This window comes from Gopherus evgoodei, chromosome 11 (genome assembly GCF_007399415.2).
Source record: "Gopherus evgoodei ecotype Sinaloan lineage chromosome 11, rGopEvg1_v1.p, whole genome shotgun sequence".
NCBI classification, from domain to species: Eukaryota; Metazoa; Chordata; order Testudines; family Testudinidae; genus Gopherus; species Gopherus evgoodei.
In genome coordinates this window covers 33,900,199-33,921,973 of record NC_044332.1, presented here as the reverse complement: position 1 = coordinate 33,921,973, position 21,775 = coordinate 33,900,199, and the positions used below count along the sequence as shown (strand labels likewise).

At 40.2% G+C, this 21,775-nt stretch overlaps 1 protein-coding gene across 8 annotated transcripts in view; it reads right to left on the bottom strand.

Moving 5' to 3' along the window:
• Window positions 1–21,775, bottom strand: part of PDE1A (phosphodiesterase 1A) — a 283,981-nt gene that overhangs the window by 30,324 nt on the left and 231,882 nt on the right. For all 8 annotated transcript variants that reach the window (XM_030580757.1, XM_030580763.1, XM_030580758.1 and 5 more), the window contains 5 exons: window positions 20,127–20,228; window positions 19,891–20,011; window positions 14,399–14,480; window positions 11,381–11,501; window positions 8,139–8,326 (listed from right to left, as the gene is read on the bottom strand). In XM_030580757.1, coding sequence (XP_030436617.1) covers window positions 8,139–8,326; window positions 11,381–11,501; window positions 14,399–14,480; window positions 19,891–20,011; window positions 20,127–20,228 — 614 coding nt within the window. The remainder of the gene's footprint in view (window positions 1–8,138; window positions 8,327–11,380; window positions 11,502–14,398; window positions 14,481–19,890; window positions 20,012–20,126; window positions 20,229–21,775) is intronic.

Below are 21,775 nucleotides of genomic sequence, written 5' to 3'. Positions count from 1 at the left end.
TAAAAGAAATTAGAGTAGACTGATAGAGTTCAGTGGAGTTACACCATCAGGGAATATGGCCCAACATGTGAATTTAGTGTCCATAAAAGATGCCAGACTGAATTTCTCGGAGAATGAAGTCTTCCATCCTCCACTGCAAAGGAACAATAACTAAGACCAGCAGCTACGCAAAGTTCCCTGTACTGCCCCACTCATGTCCCTTACTCTGATCAGCTCATTCAGGTGTGAAACAGCAGCATGCTGCAGTAGAGAAGACACTGAACTGGCAGTCTCTAGATCTATTCCAGACTCTTCCATTGACTCACTGTGTGTCCGAAGGCAAGTTGCTTAACCTCACTGCGCCTCAGTTTGCTATCTGCAAAATGCAGATAATTGTTTGCAGTGATGGTCTCAGGATACCAGAGACACAGAAGATGGGTGAGGTAATACCTTTCATTGGATCAACTTTTATTGGTGAAAGAGACAAGCTCAGTGTTGCTCAAACTTGTCTTTCACTAACAGAAGTTGGTCCAATAAAAGATATCACCTCATCTATCTTTCCCCTCAAAAGCAGATAATGATACTTAAGCACCGTTGTGCTTTTTCATTTAAGGATGGAAAATGCTGTGCAGGTGCTAGATATGATTATTTTTGTGGAACTGTATATTCAGTTGAAAATAACTGATTCCACCAATCACTGTCAATTTACAATTGTTTGTGTTTCAACTTCTTTGTCCTGAGGAAAGCTATACTACATGAGTGATCTTATGTAGTATTTTTAACCTTTTGTCATAACATTTGTGTTATAGCCTGCTTTCTCAATAGATCAATAACTCCCAGTCCCTAAAATCAATTTAGAGATTATTTACTCTAATGGAGCAACCTATAAAACTTGTCAGAGTGTCTTTACAGTCAAATTGTTATCAAGTATCATCACTGCAATTATCAGCTGCTGTCACTGCTATCTGTTGAAATATGCACAAGATTGAATAGTCTGTATTATAAAAGTGCTGAAGAGAAAAAAGACAGATTATATAGTTACTAGGGGTTTGGAATATTAATTAAACATCAAGGCTTTCACATTAGAATCTCAGATGTTTGATCATTATGATAATCCACTGTTAACTGAGTCCCCTTAAAGGCCTCAGAAACATTCCACTAATCCTCCAGTGGTGAAAGGTTGAAGACCCTTAGGCTATAGAGCACTGAGCTCCTATGCCATCAATTATACAAGACATGGCCTTTTTAGCAAAATTGAGTAATTCATTTAGTGGGCCTTCTGTTAAGGAAGCTCTTGAACAGCTGTCTAAGTAGGTTGTGTGTAAACACCTTCCTTACCAACAGGGGTCCTTTGCAAGATAAAGCACTTTACTCTACACACAAGCTGTTTACTCTGAATCAATATTCTAGAGAGTTAGTAACTCTCTCTTCACAATGGGGCAGTGCAAGAAGCCCTGACTACTGATAGATCTTCATGCAAGATGCCCATGACAACACCACCACCTGCTGGGCCTGAATCCCCTGCTCTGTTCTGCCCAGCTCAGGTACACAACGGACACTATCAGCCCCAAAACCTGGGCAGAGTTGCATCCCAGCAAGTGCTATAGCTTTCAAGATAATATATCAGCCTGGTAGGGGGCAAGAGTTCAGCTCCTACTCAGGAATTTTTAGTTTCCTTCCTTTTTTAAAATTTTAATTTAATTGGACCTGTTTGTTGTTATTTTTAAGAGAGGCCATTCCTCTCAAGCCCATGGAACTGAGTTGGCAGTGCGGAAAGCAATGTCCGGTGTGTGCAGTCTACAGGCAGGAGTGCAGACGGCCCTTTTCAGCAGCAGAGGTACTACTGTCACAGTCAACTTGGGAAGCATGTATGAAGATCTCTGCTAACAGCAGGAATGGCTGCTAGCACAGATCTTCCATTATAATAGATATAGCCTTCTTAATAATACATCCAGCTCTTTATCGTTGCTAATAAATTATCCAGCTGAGAAGGACAGTGGCAATGAAACACCCTGTTGCTTGCTAGTGATTTACTGCCAGTATTTCCTTCCTCACTACATGCTAAAGTTAATATATAGATAAGACTCAACTTCAGTAGTAAACCCAGAGCAACCTCAGAACTTTACAAGAAGCAACAGAGATAGGGGCAGCAGCATAAGATCTAAAAGTGCCATAGATCACACCACAAAGAGCAGACGTTTGAAGAATGCAGGTAGACCTCTAACTAGGCTGAGATGAATTCAGGTTGAGGTAAAATTCTAGTTCTTGCAAGATTTTTGAGTTTGACTTTGGAGGCCCAAGAGCACCATGTAAGTTGGCTTGGTTCTTTTCTTTGGTGCCAGTGATGGGGTGTGCACCCCATACCAGCCCAGGTAAGATAAATGAGGGTTTGAGAGGCCAGTTAGGTCACCTGGCATCACAGGAGAGAAGGAGGGCCAGGGCTAACGGATAATGAAGCCCGGTTGGGAAAGCACTACAAAACCAGGAGGCTGAAAGCAGAATGGGGTTGCAGGGACAGTTACAGGGAAGCCTTCAGGAACAAGGAGGAAGTCCAGAGGAAGAGTAAATCGTGGGATATTGTCCGGGAATAGCCCGAGGAGGGGCTGAACATTGTCCAGAGAAGGCATCTGGACAGTGGTCCTGTAGGACTTCATAATCCCAGAAGGGGTGGACTGAACCGTGACTTGGCCAGAAGGCCAAGTTACCAGAAGAAAGATCATCATGGAGTGAGCAATGAGTAGCAAGAGGGATGCACCAATGATGCAAAGGATTTCCAAACCTAAATCCAAGGAGAAGCACTAGCCATAAGTAGTAACCCCCCTTACAGAAACTTTAACTTGTGTACCAGAATTTAAGCTTCCAATTTAAGAACATTAAGTCCCCAACCCTTACAGCTGTGAAGAGAACCCTGAGCGGTGAAAAGGGTTTGGACTATAAAGCAAAATCTGGTCAGTGGTCTTTAAACACACTTTCTCTCCTCTGAAGAGGAAGAAAATAGGGCCTTTAAACTCGCTGCAAGCAAAATAGCGCCAAAAAAATTCCCAGAGATTTATGCTGAAGATATTAGCACTGCCTCTGTGAGGAGCTAACCCTCTCCAATAAAGCCATTACATGCTCATTTCCCATTCCCCTTGCTGCTAGCTTGCATTTCCTTTTTATATGGCTCCAGGCTGGCATCCTGGGAGACTCAGGTTCTAGCTGTTTTGCAGTTCTGTTGGGTAACCCTTGCCTCTCTCTGTATAGAACCCCAAGGTTATCTAACCCAGATACCCTCTTGCCCTTTCCAACATGCAGATGGATACTATAGCCTGTCACAACAGCTACCAGTCCTCATAATGGAATCAAGTATATGATGTTCAACCATCTAACATGTATCCATTTTGTGCCTACCAATACACAACATGAGACTCAACAGACCCATATGTTTCCTACAAATGTTACAGTAAATCCCCAGTACACATTTCAATAGACTAAGCACTCTATTGAGATGACATTTGCAGGGTGTTTATTAATAGTAGTAGTTAGTAAATATCACGAGCCATTTCAGTTTACTTAAATTCCCTATAAGCTTGGCTTAAGGATCATGCATGCTAAACTGTCAATTTGTGTTCAGAAGTGCATGATAAAGTGCATGATAGCACAGATGGTGTTCAGCTGAGAGGTTTCGATTTCAGCCTATTTGAAGAAGTAGTGAAATGTAAGCATGTAATTGTTCAAAGCAGAGGTAGAAGCCACAAAAAGAGTGTTCAGAGGCTTGGTTACAAATACTAAGGACTTTTATGACTTCAGTATTGTGGCACAAATACTGCTCCAATAAGAGACATTCTTCCTATATAGGGCACCTTTAATATTTACCTGCTACAATTCTACACCCCTGTGTGGAAGGCCAGTATAAGATACATAGACCATTAAATTCTCATTTAAACTACTTAAATGGTTCAGACCTTAACAGGGCCGTCCTTAGGATTTCTGGTGCCCTAGATGAGATTATTAAACTGGTGCCCCCGTGCCTGTCTTGCTCTTAGCAACACAAACATAAGCTTACAGTATTGGAAAACTTGCCACATGCATGTTATTAAAACCAGTTTAACTTAAATAAGCACACTGTAATGCTGATGGACTAGCACTAAAGAAGTAGCACTATAGAAAAAATTCTGATTTGACAGAATGATGCAAATAAAATTTTTTTTTTAAATTTGTCAACATTTTATTGGAAATTTATATGAAAAGGTATTGAAATAAGGATTAGTTTTTAATTAAAAGCAATCTTTCTGGCTTTTTTGGCTGCAAAATCAGTAATAATATCATCGTATGACAGAGACAAAATGATGTCGTCTTCGATTGCAAGAATAGCAAGACCAGTCAAGTGTTCCTGACTCCTTGTAGAGCGGAGATAGTTTTTAATGAGCTCTAGTTTTGAAAAACTCCATTCTCCTGATGCTACTGTTACAGGAATTGTCAGTAGAATACGAGTGGCAATGTACACCTTAGGATATATGTCAACAAGTTTGCTGGTATGACTAAACTGTACAATGTCCATCATTGATTTTGCATGTGGTAACAACTCAATTTTTCGTACAGTTCAAGTCCATTTAAATCAAAATGATCACCGTGCTTCAGGAGGCTTTCTAGGTCAGGGGTCCCTTACGCGGTGCCCGCAGGGGCCTCTCAGTGCACCCACGTACTGGCCGGAGGACGAACATCTGCCGAAATGCCACCAAAATTCGGCATCATTTTGGCAGATGCTTGTCCGCCACCACGGTCCTTCATCTGGCACCTGCCAGATGAAAAAGGTTGGGGACCACTGCTCTAGGCTCTTGCACTTTGTCATTAGTTGCTCTTGTTTTCCTATTTCACTGAATTTAGTCCCGCTCAGCCTGCTGCCAGCTGAGTGAATGGAACCCCAGTCCGACAGTGGGTTGAGTGGCTCAGCTGGGATCTCAGTTGCCAATCTGCTCAGCTGCTGCCAGCCTGGGGTTCCTTGGGGGTCCCCAGGCCAGCAGTGGGCGCTGAGTGGGGCTGGTGGCCAGGACCCTGGGTGGCAATGTGGCAGCAGCCGGAACCCCAGAGCAGTGGCGGGCTGAGCTGCTCAGCCCACCGCTGCATGCCATCAAAAATCAGCTCGCGTGCCACCTTTGGCATATGTGCCGTAGGTTGCCAACCCCTGCTCTATACACTAGTAAGGAGATGAGCATATTACAGTTGTTGGAGGGCTCTATTTAGCAGTAAGAGGGCCCTAGCAAAGTCAGTCAATATTTTTTGTTTCTCTGATGAAAACTGGTCCACTTCCTTCCCCATACCAAACTTGTCACAAATAATTGTCAACAACTTAATTTTCTGTTTTTGGCTAAGATATTGATTTTTTAAAAAAAAATATTGAAATTGAATTCAGGATTGTTAGCAAGCATTTTTGGCAAACAAAGTTGTTAAATGACACTTTAAATGGCAACACAGTACTGCTTTCATGCTTGGCTCACCCCCCAGCCTGCTGGTCCAACAGCTGCAGTAGAGGAGAAGATAGGTGGAAAACTGCAGGACCCCAAAATCCACCTCTTGGCGTGCAGAGTGGCAACAGCAGCAGCAAACCTCAGGCCCAATCACATGCCAATGGGCACCATCACCAGCCCAACGGACCATGGTGAAGTTAGCACAGCATCTGATATCAGGGACGGGGCACCCATGGAGCCACCTGGATGAGATGGATCACTGCCAGCCCTGAGGAGAGATGCGCTCCCCAGCTAGGGTGATCAGATCCCGATGTCCTGATTTTATAAGGCCAGTTCTGATATTTGAGGCTTTGTCTTATATAGGCACCAATTACCCCCACCTAGGGTGATCAGACAGCAAGTGTGAAAAATCAGGACAGGGGTGAGGGGAACAGGAGCCTATATAAGAAAAAGACCCCAAAATTGGGACTGTCCCTACAAAAGTGGGACATCTCCTCACCCTACTCCAACCCCCCATCCTGATTTTTCGCACATGCTATCTGGCTATCCCAGCCCAGCCCTGTGCAACCATTCCAATCCTGGCTGCCTGCCGAGGAAGTGAGTTACTTTCACTGTCATTCCTCAGCAGGCAGCCAGCCAGCCTCCCCTCCCCACCAGTACCTCACCAACCCAGCCCTGATGGAGGGGAGGGGGGGAGAGAGGGGTGCTCCGTGGGGGGAGGGAGAAACAGGGAGATGCTCTGTGGGGCAGAGGGGAGAAGAATGGATGTTATGAGGGACAACAAAGGATACTGCCAGAGCTGCCAAGCCTGCCTCATCTCACGCCAGGGGAAAGAGTCACACTCACAGGTGATTTCCTTCCCCCACCCCTTCCCAGAGACACCAGCAGCCAATCCCCTCCCTCAGACTGTGCTGCATTTGGCTCTCTCTAGGACCCAGAAGCCCTGCTCTTACATGCTCCACTGCTTCCTGTCTGTTCAGGCTCTCGCAGAGCGGTGCTCCCAGACCTAGTGGTGCCCTAGGCACCTGCCTATGGCTAAGGACAGCCCTAGGCCTTAAAAAGGCCTTGTGCTGTCACTCTGCACAGAGGAATCCCAGCCAGAAACAGTAATAGGTGTACTCCAAAATATGTTAAATCTAAGCCCATATACATGTTTACTGAGTATGACTCACTCATTCATAGTTTGTAATATTCTTTTTTAATTTTATTTTTAAAAAGGTAAACAAAGACAATGACTGCAACACTCAAACATAATAACTGATTAAATAGCTCTATAATGCAATCTAATTCCAAATATGCTTAGCAAAACAAGTAAGCAAAAAACCAAACTTCCAACCTTCAGACAGAACGAAAGATTACACAAAACAGGGCATAACACCTTATCAACTGGGGAGACCATGCTATATATTAAACATCAGATTATCAACAGACAACAGCCATAACCACCTCAGTATGAAACTGAGTAGTGAACAATGACCCCAAACACAGCATAATGAGGATTCTGCATACAGTTTGACTGAAAGAAGCCAAATCTATTCATAAATCTGTTTAGCCTTTTACAGATGACGTCTGCATATCTAGCTATTTTTAATCAACTGTTACTCCAATGATTTATAATGAAGAGGATTTTTTTTCTATGATCAGAATAACCTTGCAGCAGAGTGGCTCTAAGGAGCATAGCTTATTGTAGTACTAGGAAGGTACTATAGCCCAAATACATTATGTCTGATTCAAATTCCACCTTGAGCTCATCTGTCAAAACAGCATTTATTCTGGAGAAGACAACTAAACAAAACTGAAGAAACATTGGCTAACCCTATAACTGAGTGACTTTTTTTTATTTTTTATTTTTACACTTTCAGCAGACACCTAAAGGGTCATTTTTCAACCTTATTGGGATCTGGTGCATTCTGTGACTGCCCAGATGTTTAGATCCATAGATCCACTTAAATGATTTTTAGAGTGGTATCCCACGTAGACTGAAATACTACATTTTGCTTCCCACAACAAATAAAGCCACTTTTAATCCTGCATCTTAACTTCTACGTTTCTTAAGATTTATAGCCTGATCCTCCATTACTTTGAGCACAAAGCTTCCATTAACATTTTGGCCCTGTTGAATATAACCACATTGTTGTAACAATTTGCAATAAAAAAATTTGGACAATGGAGTACCAAGGTACGCAGCACATTTCCTATACTGCAGCTTATAAAAGTCTTCATATTTAATCTTGCTGTGGCAGGCAAGAATACTTTGAACCCTGTGATTTTGGCTAATACAGTATGTATTCAAAGTGGATAGCAGTCTGAACGTTATAATTAAATGTAGGACATTGCATCATCCCTTCCCCTCCCTCCCCTAGCCCTTTTCTAAATGGCACCTTCTGAAGAAGTGGCTGTTGAGAAGCCCAGTGCTTTACTATGGAATGTCTGGCATTTCTTCTCCTCCCCCACTCACACAAATCTATTTGTGTTTCACAGGACAAAACATAAACAGGATTAATATTGCACATAAAGAATTGCAAACTCATGTAATAAGCTGAAAAGTGAAGCCACCACTGCAAACATTATAAATAAAAAATATGCACGTAAGACAACTAGATGCATTTTTATAGATCAAGAGGGGGTTTGAAGGATAAAATGAACATGTGCTGTAGGTAGAGGAGGGTTTTGGGAATAACTTAGAGAATATTCCCCATGGGTTTATCATACCTTGCACAGCTAACTCTTTCCATCTTCCTTTGTTTTCTTGAATGATCTGCACCAAGTTTTCCTTAAAGCTTGATAGGTCTACTGTTGCTAAAGAATTGTCTGTGGAAGTCCCTCCATCACTTGTAGTACTTTTAACACTGGGTCTTCTTTGCACATCAGCATTGCTTACTCCTCCCAAGCTATGCTGGCTAGAGAAATAAGAAAACTTTACATTATGAAAAGAGTTGAGGGTCTCCATTACGTAAAAATAGCTCATTCACGTTAATTCCTTAGGATCTATATGTAAATCACTAACTAGAAAACTGGCTTTAGTCAAGGAAAGTATAAGACACATTCCCTTATGAAGTGAATTGTTTCCTGTGAACAATTCTTAATGCCACATTTCTAGGAAATTACTATGAAAATGGGGCAGTGCTCCAACCTCCTGGCTAAGTACTTGGAAGAATTTTAACATACCAAGTTTGGTAGCACCTTTCTCTTCAACTCTTTGAAATGAGTGGGGCTGTTCTGGAGAGATATCTGCTGCTGATCCATGCCGGAAAAGCAATACATGACAGAGCAGATAGATTCTGCTTTCAGATGCATGTGGTTGGCTCCAATTGCGAACACACCACAGTAGCTCTGTGCATGTAATCTAAAGGCAGGATTTGGTTCAATTATCTTCAACCCCATTGCTTCAAAACACACAAGTAAAGCAGGACTAAGTGTTAAGAAATGTGCTGAAATATTAAGAAGAAAATTTGGCATTATCCACCAAGCAACAGTTAGTACATCAGGTCAGAGAGTGTGTGATTGTACATGTGAGAAACTGATAACATTCAAAATTAATTCTCTTAACACTAAAGGGTGGGGGCTATTTTGTGGCCATGCCCCAAGTCATGCCCTACAAGTATTTGTTTTCCACATAATACTGCTTGCCTAATATGGTCTGAAAGATTTAGCACAAAAGAGTAAATGCTTGTATGCACATAAATGGGCTCCAATTTTCCCAGCAAAGAAAAAGTACAGTTACAAGTAATATTTCATGAAAGTATAAGTATGGTGTAAGGAACTGCAAATTAAACTTCCCTGTGCCCCAGAGGTGTTAAATGGAAAGGATATGGTGTATTTCTAATTTTTTTTTCAGTCAACAACTTAAAATTTACTCCCTATGTAATGCCGACAGATCCCGGTCGTCGGCGGGTGGGATCGAACCTGGGACCTCTGGTTGCACGAGCCTCTACTGCATAAGTTAAAAACCAACTGGCTGTTAGCTAAGGCTGTAAAACAGACTCATTTTATCTTTCTTTAAGTGCTCTCAGTGCCACTAGCTGGGACAAAACACCACACCCAGAAGGTGTATGGGCTACAATAAATTAGTGGTCTCCAGCTACTGGTATATGTGCATCAATGCTGGCACAGACTTCAGTGTATAATATTCCAGGCTCCCCATTCCTTCTATAGGGCCTACTTCTGCATCTCTTATTTAAGAAAATCTCCCTTTGCAGTCAGTGGGAGTTTTGTACAAACAAGGCCTGCAGGATCAGGTGTGTCATAAACAGATATTTAAGGGTTAATAGAACAGGAGTACTTCATGTCTCTTTTGACTGTAAAGGGTTAACAAGTTCAGTGAGCCTGGCTGTCACCTGACCAGAGGACCAATCAGGGGACAGGATACTTTCAAATCTTGAGGGAGGGAAGTTTGTGTGTGTGCTGTTAGATTTTGGTTGTTGTTCACTCTGGGTTCTGAGAGTGACCAGACGTGCAACCAGGTTTATCTCCAATCTCTTTGATACAGTCTCTTATATGTCCAGAATAGTGAGTACTAGGTAGATAAGGCGAGTTAGGCTTATGTTTGTTTTCTTTATTTGCAAATATGTATTTGGCTGGAAGCAGTTCAAATTTGTATTTTGCTGAAAGGATTTTAATTTGTACTTGTATACTTAGGCTGGGAGCATATTCCCAGTGTCTATAGCTGAAAGACCCTGTAACATATTCCATCTTAAATTTACAAAGATAATTTTTACTGTTTTTTCTTTCTTTAATTAAAAGCTTTTCTTGTTTAAGAACCTGATTGTTTTTTTACTCTGGTGAGACCCCAGGGGACTGGATCTGGATCCACCAGGGAATTGGTGGGGAGAAAAAGGTTATTTTCTCTCTGCGTTAGGATTACTTTCTCTCTCAGGGAGAATCTGGGAGGGGGAGAGAGAAGGAGGGGGGAAGGTGGATTTTTCTCTCTGTTTTAAGATTCTAGGAGTTTGAATCACAGTGATCTTCCAGGGTAACCCAGGGAGGGGAAGCCTGGGAGAGGCACTGGTGGAGAAAGGGTTTACTTTCCTTGTGTTAAGATCCAGAGGGTCTGGGTCTTGGGGGTCCCTGGACAAGGTTTTTGGGGGGACCAGAGTGTACCAGGCACTGGAATTCCTGGTTGGTGGCAGCGCTACAGGTTCTAAGCTGGTACTTGAGCTTAGAGGAATTCATGCTGGTACCCCATCTTTTGGACGCTAAGGTTCAGAGTGGGGAATTATACCATGACAAGGTGCCTAATGTTGAACCTCTGTGCAAGACCCAGTAGAAAGCCTCTGCTCACCTCTCATTCAGTTATGCACACTAACGTGAAACCGGGGAGTGAAGCTGCCTGAACTCCAACTGGAGTAAAAGTTAGCAGTTAAATAGTATGTGACACCACTGATGTCTTAGTCTAGCACAGTTACCCAAAGTGGTTGGGAACATTGCCCACAACAGAAATGCACAAAGAATAAGTTAAACCTAAAAAAGCAAAGTTATAGCCACATCATTCTGACACTACCAAATCTAACCAATACACTAAGAAATTATTGCACTGCAGTGTTTTTATAGTGGTATACTACAGTGAAGGGTTAAATCCACACATTAAAAAGAAAATGTGATAATAGACACTTCCTGGGTTTTGCTTTAAGAAGAAATGGCCCAGTATTTTTTATGATGGAAAAGAACCAGAAAACATTTTCTTTTTGTATGTCCAGAAGAAAATTCAACTTCAAGTCCTTAGAGGTGGGTACTTTGTTCTTTATTGCGTTTTTTGCCCTTCTGTGCAGTGTCCTTGTCCAGTACAAGAACATAGTAGACAGCTGCAATTACAAGACAGAGCCACTAGGTGGTAACACAGTATAACTATTCACATCAGACTTTTGAAAATATGAACAGATTAGAAAATAATTATGCTGCTGTTGCTAATGCCTAGTTACAAAGAATCACAAAGTAAAAGGAGAAAATGTTCAAACCTGGGTGCCCCAAAGGCAGAACTTTCAGACTTTGAAGCTTCCTCTATAAGAGGAATAATAATTTTCTCCATTGAGTCCGTTAGAAGAGAAAACGTGGGCTCTACTATGAAATCAATGAAACCTGAAAAGCAGAATGAGATGAATTCAGGTTGTACATTTTTATGGGTCTCAAAGCCAACGACTAGTCTCTGTCTTTATTCTGGCTCCAACTTCAGAAACCAGATTAGCAAAACACGAAAGAGAAATGTCACCCAATGACATCCATAATGTCTGATCAAGTTGGAAAAAATTGGACTTCAAGGTTTTAATATCAGGATAATATTCTGAATACAAATGCAATCCAGATTCAATATACTTGAGATCTTTTTTTCTCTCTCAGTGTAATTTCTATAGTAGTTATTCTGCTGAGGAAACAAAAAAACACCTGGAGAGGTACAGAAGTAACTAAATGCTAATATTTACAGTTTTTCACTCCTGTCTCCACTGAACCCTGTGCATTTCACAATAAGCTTTCCATTGGAGACTGCAATTAATTACTGAATAAAAGGGAAGCCATGACAGAACCAGTGGGCAAGAAGTCAGTCTACCAATGTTACCATTCAGAGCCTTATGCCAATGAGTCAATATTCCAAATTGCTGTTTATTATTCTGTGGAAGTAAAGTGTTATTTCACAGTGTGTAGGAGTGTTCTGTCAAATCAGTGAAGAGAATAAGTAATATCCCTGGGAGACAGCATTCATCCCACAGCTCTAAGATGTCAGCACTGAACAATGTATTTTACATTTTAAAGTGCTCATCAAGGTAGAGAATGACATAACTAGAGAGAATAGGCATTATCCTCTGCTGAGCACTTAGCAAACAAAATGTAGGTAGAACATGAGATTTGCTACGGATTTCAGGCTCTCTTCACACTCTAACTCAGCACAAAGGTGAGCAACAGGTATAAGCTCAAGTACGTTGTCACTTGAGTCTGGCTGGAAATGGAATGGGAGACGTATTACATTACAAGATAATACTGGAGGATACTGTTCAGTTCAAGGATATGACATCTTAACATATAGGATCTCCCAGTCCCAGGATTATTTGGGGGGGATGTGTTGACATCTGTGAAAGGCACTTTTCAAGGCACGCTTTCCTCAGCAAACTTTTAGAGTTCATACCTGTTATTGGCCCCATAAAACTTTAAAATAGGGATGCAAATAATTACTTTACAGATGATGGGGGAAGGCAAGGGCCTGCATTTCACCTTTGAAAAAATTAGGCCCTAATTTGCTATCCCAAGGCTACACATTAAGGCTCTTTACTTTGAATGTAAGCTCCTCACGGAAGATACTATCTTTTCTTTAGGTGTTTATACAATGAGATCATGATCTTTCATTGGGGCCCTTAAGTGGTACTGAAATACAAATGATTAATATCTAATCAGAATAGGTCCTAACCAGGCAAACACCTACAGTAACTCCTCAGTTAACATCCTAATTATGTTATTGAAAAATGCAAATTGAAGCAAAACAATGTTAAGCAACTCCAATTTCCCCACAAGAATAAATGTAAATAGGGGAGCTTAGGTTCCAGGGAAAATTTTTTCCCCGGACAAAAGACATTATATACATTGTATAAGTTTTAAATAATTTTAAGCAAACAATTTAATATTGCACTCACCAGTGATGATTGCAAAGCTTGGTTGAGGGAGGGGGGTAGCAGGGTTGGGGTGGTGGGGGCTTGCCCCGCTCCGCCCACCACACGTTCCAGCCGGGGAATGGTGTTGGGGCATCAGGGCTTGCCTGCTCCCCGGCTGGAATGCTGGGTAGGTGGAGCGGGCAAGCCCAGGCACCTCGACCCCGCTCCCTGGCAGGAGGGGGTGCGGGGAGTCAAACAACGTTATAAGGGAACATTGCAGGACTCTAAAGGAGTATGTTCTCTGATAGGTCAGCGCCCTAATAATGAAAAAACATTAACTGGGAGGATGTTAAGTGATGAGTTACTGTACTTGAGTGGTCCAATTGAATTCACTGGGGCCACTCACGTTCATATATAAATGTTTTCAGGATCAGAGGCCCAATCAGCAGCAGAGTTGGTATTAGAAGCCAGGAGTTTTATTAACTTCCAGTTATTAATCCACAATACCACACTGCCTTAGAAATTGGCATTTGGGGGGTGGAACCTAGTCTGGTTCTTTCTAAGAAGAGAAAAGAATATTTAATAGGTGTGTCATGCTTCTCTATGTAAAATTTAAAAATAAATTCTGATTCTTATTGGTTAATAATATGGACTAGGTTCTTTACATGACTTTTCAGATGAACAATTTAAAAGGGCTGAGATTATAAGACTTTAAAAGTCATTGAATGGGGGAACATAAATAATAATATATCCATTTTACAGTTGGATTATGTGAGACCGGAAATCACTTGCCTACGGTCACACAGTGAGTCACCAGCAGTGCTGGAGATAGATGCCAGGAGCTTGTTTGAAGGGCCTTTTGAAAACAGTGAGTTACTTATATCCAGCCAGCTTGACTCTATGGATATATCTATGCTGTGAAAGGGATGGTCTCAGAATCTGGCCTGAGCCTGAATGTCTACACTGCAATTTTATAGCCCTGCGAGCCCAAGTCAGCTGACCCAGGCCAGCCACAAGGTATGTCTGCACTGCAATAAGATATTTGTGACTTTGAGTAGGTGACAACTTCTCCATTCTTTGCTTTACCAAGTTCTAAAATGTCTATAGTAATATCTGGACCCCAAGAGTGCAGATTTCAAGTACCCTGATCTAACCACCAAACATACTGTCCCATATGCTTCATATGCCATGCTGAAAGAGCTTACTGTCCCTTTTGACGACAGCACTTCACTAGTGTAATAAGCTCTGATTTCTGTGAGTAAATGTGTAGGAAGAAATGTGCCATTTATAGTAGTATCTACAGCTTTTTGAAAACATTGTGTGCAGTGTGCGAATGGAGGATGACAACACTACATGCTCCTACATTTATGAGAAAAAGAAAACAGCACTGATCATTACCTATTTGGGACTGAGCCACCATGGTAGATTTGCGGTCACAGAGGGGGGAAAATGGTAGACCTAAAGCAGCCTCCTTGTCTCCCTGGAAAAAGCAATGTTTCATATTATAAGAATACATATACAATGGAGAAAGCCTGAACACTGCTCTCTGACCAATTACTTATACAATTTACTTCTTTTCCTAAATTAAAACAAGCTGTGGGTAAAATAAATCTAATATTGTTTTTTAAATGAAAAAGAGAGAAGAAAAGGAAAAGTCAACATTATAACTTAATTTTAACAATTTGCATTGAAAAGAATATACTGAAAGCAAAGATCTCGTCAAGACTAAAGCATCTGCCACTGTGATTTAGTATATGTCAGGGAAGGAAAATAAAAAGCATGTTTTATAAGGAGACCTTCTGCAGCCTCACAGCTTGGACTTGGAGCACCCAGACATCATTCAACTTAACTTCTCTTGAAGAGACAGTCCAGGAGAGAAGGGGAAGCCGACCATTCTGATATTTTCCCAGTTATATAACTGCATTTTAGAATGCTGGGGGCTCCACATTTGCCTGGAAATTCATTGATAAATTTGTAATTGTAGCATTAAGTCCATTTGCAGGTGCATTTAAAATATACACCTTTGATATTCTTATCATTTAGCACTGAACAATAATAAGGAGCGGATGTAAGAAAAGCACAGAAAAATAATTTCAATACAACTGCTTAAAAACAGCCTCAGAGATAGAAGAATGTGCTTCAGATAGAAATGGAGGGTTTCACCACTTCTTCCCTTAAAGTCCAATTGAATTCCATAACCTAAGTGAAGCTGTGGATAGATATCTAGAGCTGGAAGAAGAGAGCAGAGAGAAAATATATATGTAAAAAAAAATCTATCGGTGGCGCAGACAGAAAGAAAAGAGACAGAGGACCAAATTATAGCTGACCTTGTGTTTTATGCCTGAAATAGGTAGAGTGCTCAGGGACCCCTTTCCTCACCCTGCCCATATAGAAGGTACCCATAATTTGATTATAGGGAACAGAAGAGAGCAGGAGCAGGTAGTATTACCAAAAGGAGCTAATGGTCCCCAGAAGTGAACCACATGAATATAAAGGAAGGCGCTCCACTGATTTCAACTAGCTGAGGATTTGGTTCAATGGGCTTCTACTGCACTAAAGGCTTTACTAAAAAAAAACAAAACTGAGCTAACCAACCATGGCTTAAGATGCCTCCAGAACTCCTCATTGGAATTGTGGCCTAATTATCTAACATCAGGAACATTTTATTACTTACATTAACATTGGTTTTTTTGACAGGGATAAAGTAACATTACATTTGAGAACTCAAAAGTCAGGAAATTCCATGCAAGAGTAAAAATCACAGAACTAAAAATCTAAAAACTTAACTACCTCGAGTTTATGCCTTAAATACTTCTTTACTGCATTATGTATTTTTGACATTTCATACAATATATAATAAAAACTGTAATTTCTTAAACAATTTTTATATTGTAAATTGCAGTACATGACACAGTCTTAAGATTTGACATGATCTTTAATTCTCATGAGATATTAAAGTTAAGCAAGTTAAGTTTGAAGAAAATCAATTAAATGACTTAAAAATTATTATTTGAAAGTTGAAATTTTATTTGTTTGTCTTTAAATAAACTCAAACCCAGACCAGAATGCTGTCAGGGCTGGGTGGTTGTTTGAGGGACCTGAGCTGTATGTTTCTTTATCATTATGCATTTGAAATGGGTGGGTGTGGTTTGTGTTTGTTTGGTTTTTTTAAGTGAAAACAATTTTTTTATGATAATGTTCTAAGGCTTTGCCCTTGAAATTATTACGGATATGTATTTTAAATCTTAGTGCCAGTTGAATAAAGTTTTCTAAGATAATGTCCATTTTCCATCTGTGCCCACTTTTAAAACTGCATATTAAAAACTTCTATGTTCTCAGAAACTCTTAGTTTCTGCTGCTTTTGTCTGCATTGCAGTGTAAGCAGGTAAATTACATTTTTTAAAAATTTAAGTTCCAAAGCCTTGAAATGTCTTTATCATACTTGGGTCTTCTGACATGAACAGTGTTTTACTATTTGGAATTTAATCTTTTTGACTGACCAATGTAGTACAGAATGCAATAAACACACAATAAATAAATTTCCAATTCCTTGGCAGTCCTAAGGTATCATCATCATCACATATTTTATAAGACAGATTGGTTAACAGACATCAAGTTGGATGTCAGAGCTCAAGCTCTTCATATTATATTTCAAGTACTGCTTTTATTACATCCATTTAATTTATCAAACCAGTTTGAGTTAAACAAAGTATTAAGCCTTCATGTGAAACTCAAACTGAATCTTGTTCAGAAATTGTAAGTTTAAGTTTTATTTTATTACTTATATTTTTTATGGCTTTGCACTTTCTGGCTTTGGCTGAGACCAGAAACAGACAAACCAAACTAGTGTGAAATAGCTATTATCATCTAATTCCCAATCTGGATGGAAAAAGGAAATGAAATTCCAGCACATTTTCTACTTTCCATGGGCTCTGAGTTCAGCTAAATGTTATAACCCAATCCTGCAGTTCTTATACAGGCACAGAAGTCAGGGCTGCCCAGTGGGGGTGGGTGGGGGCAAGTGGGGCCCCCACAAGAATATAGTTTTCTATAGTATTGCAACTTTTTTTATGGATGAGGCCCCCAAAATTGCTTTGCCCCAGGATCTCTGAATTCTCTGGGCAGCCCTGACTGAAGTCGCCGGGTGGGAGTTTTGGCTGTATACAGACTATAAGACTAGACACTCTCCCCTTGACTGTGCTTGTCTGCAACATATTTTAGAAGCTTTGGAGATTCATCTCTCACTAACATTAACCAGAACTGTTCATATTAGAGATATGTGCAGCTTATATCCTGTCTCAGCTGAGTGCATATTATCCCAGTTTCTGTTGTGTACATTTGAAATGAAGGTGCTATGAGAGAGTTTCATATTTTTATAATTATGAAATGCATATGTGTATTTCAGTGACAAAAAATAGTGAAAGGATAAAGTAGTAACTAAAGTGTTAACCGATCCTGCCTACTCAACGACCAAGGCAGAACAGAACTATATATTGTTAATGTGACAGCCCTGGCCTGAACATATTGCCTCACTGTTCCATGGAGTCTATGTATCCTGCCTCCCTATGTCTAAAACCCTTCTACAGTTGTTCATTTCTGACCTCTTCTGACAATATTCATCTGGGTTGATGGTTCTCCCCTTTTCCTCCAGCATTCTATATCACCATCATTTCTATTTACGGTAAGAGGCACCGACTGGTAACTCCCGACTTCAAGTCCAGATGTTGAACTTAATTAATGATCTGCTGCTGCTCAACATTTCTACAGGACTGGGTTTATTCATTATTTAGATTAAGGCACCAGTTCTCCACTTTCTCCAAAGGCAAATCAAAGAATCGATAAGGTCCTGAAGTTTACTGTTCAAAATCAGTAGTAAGCATCTTTAGGAACTGAGAGAGAACTCTCGAGAGCAGATGGTGTAAATTACTGACTCATTCATTGCCCTGACCCCTTCCAGGTTAATGTATGACTACTCCTGTTTGAAAGCCACAAAATACAACATAGCAAAAGGACGATCTAGATGAGCCAGGCAGCCAATATCTATCTTTCCTTATGTGCCTTGTCAAATATGTAATCACTGAAGGTGCTATGATATTATCTAAATTAGGTTTTGATCAGCTTTTTTTATAGCTCTTTTTGTGATAACATTGCTGCTTCTCTCTGCGCCGCTAGGTCCAATTTTAATTTAATCGTTGTTTTAAAACTTTGTCCAGGGCCCAGACTCATAGGGATGCATGTTATATCCCAAATACAGGGAAATAGTTGCTTTAGTTACTTTGCTGATTCAGGAAGACACTGAAGTATCTATATGTTCAACTTTCTTTTCCTTTTGTAAGGCTATATTTTAATTTAAAATAATTATGGTGCTCTAAAATGAACTATTCAAATGCTGTACAGAACAGTGGGGAAATGCCTCTTATCCCTCTGGTGATCATCTCATGCCCACCCCACCAAAAGCTGCCCATTTAAAAGCAAATTAATTTCAATGTTAATCTCTTCCTAAGAAGTGTCTAGAATATTCTACCAAGTGCTACTTCTCCCATAATACTTTAATACTGAAGGCATAGCCTAGTTGCATAGACTAAAATTGAGCATTAGGAAAACATGGAAGACAGCAAAATGCATTTTTCTAAAGTGTCCCTACTATTAAATTACCTATTTCTCCCATTCCGCTATTGCTTCTTTTGTTACCATTTTAACGGCCCATATCAAAATGATGCTCAATATTGAGATAAATAAAAAGGTGGGGTTAGAATATATTTTTCTCTTATTTCAAGCAATTTCCAAATCCTGAACACAACAGAAAGCAAAAATCACTCACTCATAGTTAATTGGTAAAGTGATCACAGGTGGTCTTTTTATCGAGACAAACCCAGTGTTTCACATGATGTCCTAGGATCCTAGACAATTCTTGCAAGACACCTGAAATGTCCTGTTTTTTTCATTTCATCACTTGAAATGTTTGCTTTCCCCTAACTACACAATGTTTGCTCAGTGGTATTGCTAGACAGTAGAATTTTCTCTGTGTTTACAAGCAACAAGTGTTTGGAGTGACTAGAAAGGTGAAAACAAAGTAAACATTATCAAATCCCTTCATCTTTACTTAAAATGAGCATTAATTGCACTTGCTCAGTGATTCAAGATAAACTCATTGTTTGTTACTAGAAAAAATTCTCCATTCTGTGAAATAAACACATGTTGCTATTGAATCAGAAGCTGGCAACAGTACAACACCACACATTTTTTTTAAATTGCATTTTTGTCTTTTGTACGACTATTTCACCACCACAAAAAAATACTGTCACGTTGCTGAGTCACTGTGTTTGATTCCAATATTATGGCCACATTATCAATAGAAAGACTCCCATTGACATGAGTGGTCTCCAGATCAGGCCCACATAGGGCAAGAAAGGAAAAATCCACCATCCCTATGTGGGATATGCACAGCACTAGCTCACAAGAAGGGGAAAAGAGAAGACTTATGTAATATGATATGGATACAACATTCATCTGCCTTCTTTGCTGAACACACATCCTTCACATATCCAGGTACTCCCTCCTACCCAATGCCTCTTTTTAGTTCAGAGTGTATACAGATCTCTGTCTAAAGAATGAAATCAGCTTGACAAATTATAATACCGTTAGAGAAGAAAAAAGCTAATGCTTTGGAGCCTGCTATCAGCCGAAATTGATATTAACCAACATCCTATTCATCTTACTCACATGAGTAGTTGTACTGAAGACAGTGGGACTACTTCTGAGAGTAAGGCAAGCATGATTCTGATCACTCTACTAAATTATAACTGACAGTATTCTCGCAGGTGGAATTACAAAATATCTAACAGTGTAACTAATACTTTAACTATGTTAACAGATTTTGAAAATGGCACCTGTCGAAAAAATTCTTCCATCAGTGCCGTTGTCCACCGGTAGTGCAGTTCCCAAGATTTTGCTGGATGGCTTATGTCTGCTGCATGTAGAATCAAAGACATTGCTTTGGCTTTGTCTATCCTGTTAAGTCAAGGACATGCTCCAATTATCTCAGAACAAAAGCAACTATTTAAAGTATTTTCTTGTGCATTAACTCGTTTAAAACTTCTAAAGAACAGAATGGAAAATAACCTACCCCTCTGTTTGCTGCAGAGTATGTCGCATTGTTTTAATTTGCTGGAAATGTCCTGACATATCTGTTGACAAGACCATCTCAATGACCAGGCTACGCAGTTCCCTAAAAGCAATCAAAAGCAAAGTTACTAATTACAATTCATTTATTCTGTTTACGGAACGTTTGCTTGAGAAGCACTGGTTAATTCATATCTTTCTAAACAAAAATGAACACTTTTTTAATTAAAAAAAGCACTTCAAGACATGATTAACAACTGGAACCTCAAGTCCCTAAAGGGATTCTGTGGCAGCAGCATACTTCACAAAATCGGCTCTGCAATTATTATTTTAGAGTCATGCTGGTTTGTGATTCCTCTTTTCTAGTGCACAAACTATAATTAAGTGCAATCCTGGCTATAACTCTTTTGCTTATTTTACTCCAGTACTAGGATCATCACATTCAGAAAGAGGGGAGACCAATTAGACCATTGGGTCCACTACAACAGCAGGAGGATATAAGCTTCCAACTTAGTGTACAGCAGATACAACGCTATTATTAGCTAGAAGGTTCAGGAGCCATTTAGGAGATGAAGAAGTGTCAAGTCTGAAATGTTAGGAATTCAGGCTATTTAAAGTTCCTCTTTATTCTTTTCCACTTTTTCAAGTTTGGTCAGAACAGCACCTGTGTCCAATACCCCATGAGCTTAACACTATGGACCATTACAAACTGGCATAAGTTAGAACAGCTCTAAATTTTATCTACAGCTTGTACCTATTTCTTTCAAGGACAAAGGTTTGTCTGCCAACCTTCTATTCAATAAACACACAAACATATGCATATATAGTATAAATCATTAACTCCCATCACTAGCAATTGCTGATTTGGTAACAAGTGCTTCTTCACTCACTGACTCTTAACTGACATGCTGTATACATATCCCATTAGGGTGAAAGGGAGCAGCAGGTAGGTGGAAGGATGTAGGGTAGAATACATAACCTGAAATGTGTGTTTATGAAGCATGCAACCTTATGCATTCTTCTGTGATCTTAACATTCTTTCTTCTGTAGTACTGAGACCTTGGACTCTACTGCTAACCACTGATAATGCAGCTTATGAAGGTCCCAGTATCAGACCTTTCTGTGAGAACTCACTGTTGAAAAACAGCAGCATCAATTAGATCAAGGACATGTTGGAGATGGTGTGACACTACACCCCATATTTATCATGGGGGTACAATTATGATATGATTATGATGTAAATCAGTGGAAAATTATGATTTGCTGAATATGATTCTCCTATTTGTATGCATGTATCCTTTTTGGATCTGAAGTTATGAATATTGACTATGTATCTGAGTTTCAAATGTGTTTACACCTGGGTGACACTCATTAGGCAAAATGCTTTCTGCCTAGACAGCTGGTGGGAAGGGCCTGCTCAGGGTAATGGGCCATTAGGAAAAACAATAGGCCTTAGGACAGGGGTTCCCAAATTTGGTTTGCGGCTTATTCAGGGTAAGCCCCTGGCGCACTGCAAGATGCTTTGTTTACCTGACCATCCACAGGTACGGCCGCTAGTAGCTCCCGGTGGCTGCAGTGTGCCGTTCCCAGCCAATGGGAGCTGTGGGAAGTGGTGCGGGTGGGGCCACTGCTTCCTGCAGATCTCATTGGCCG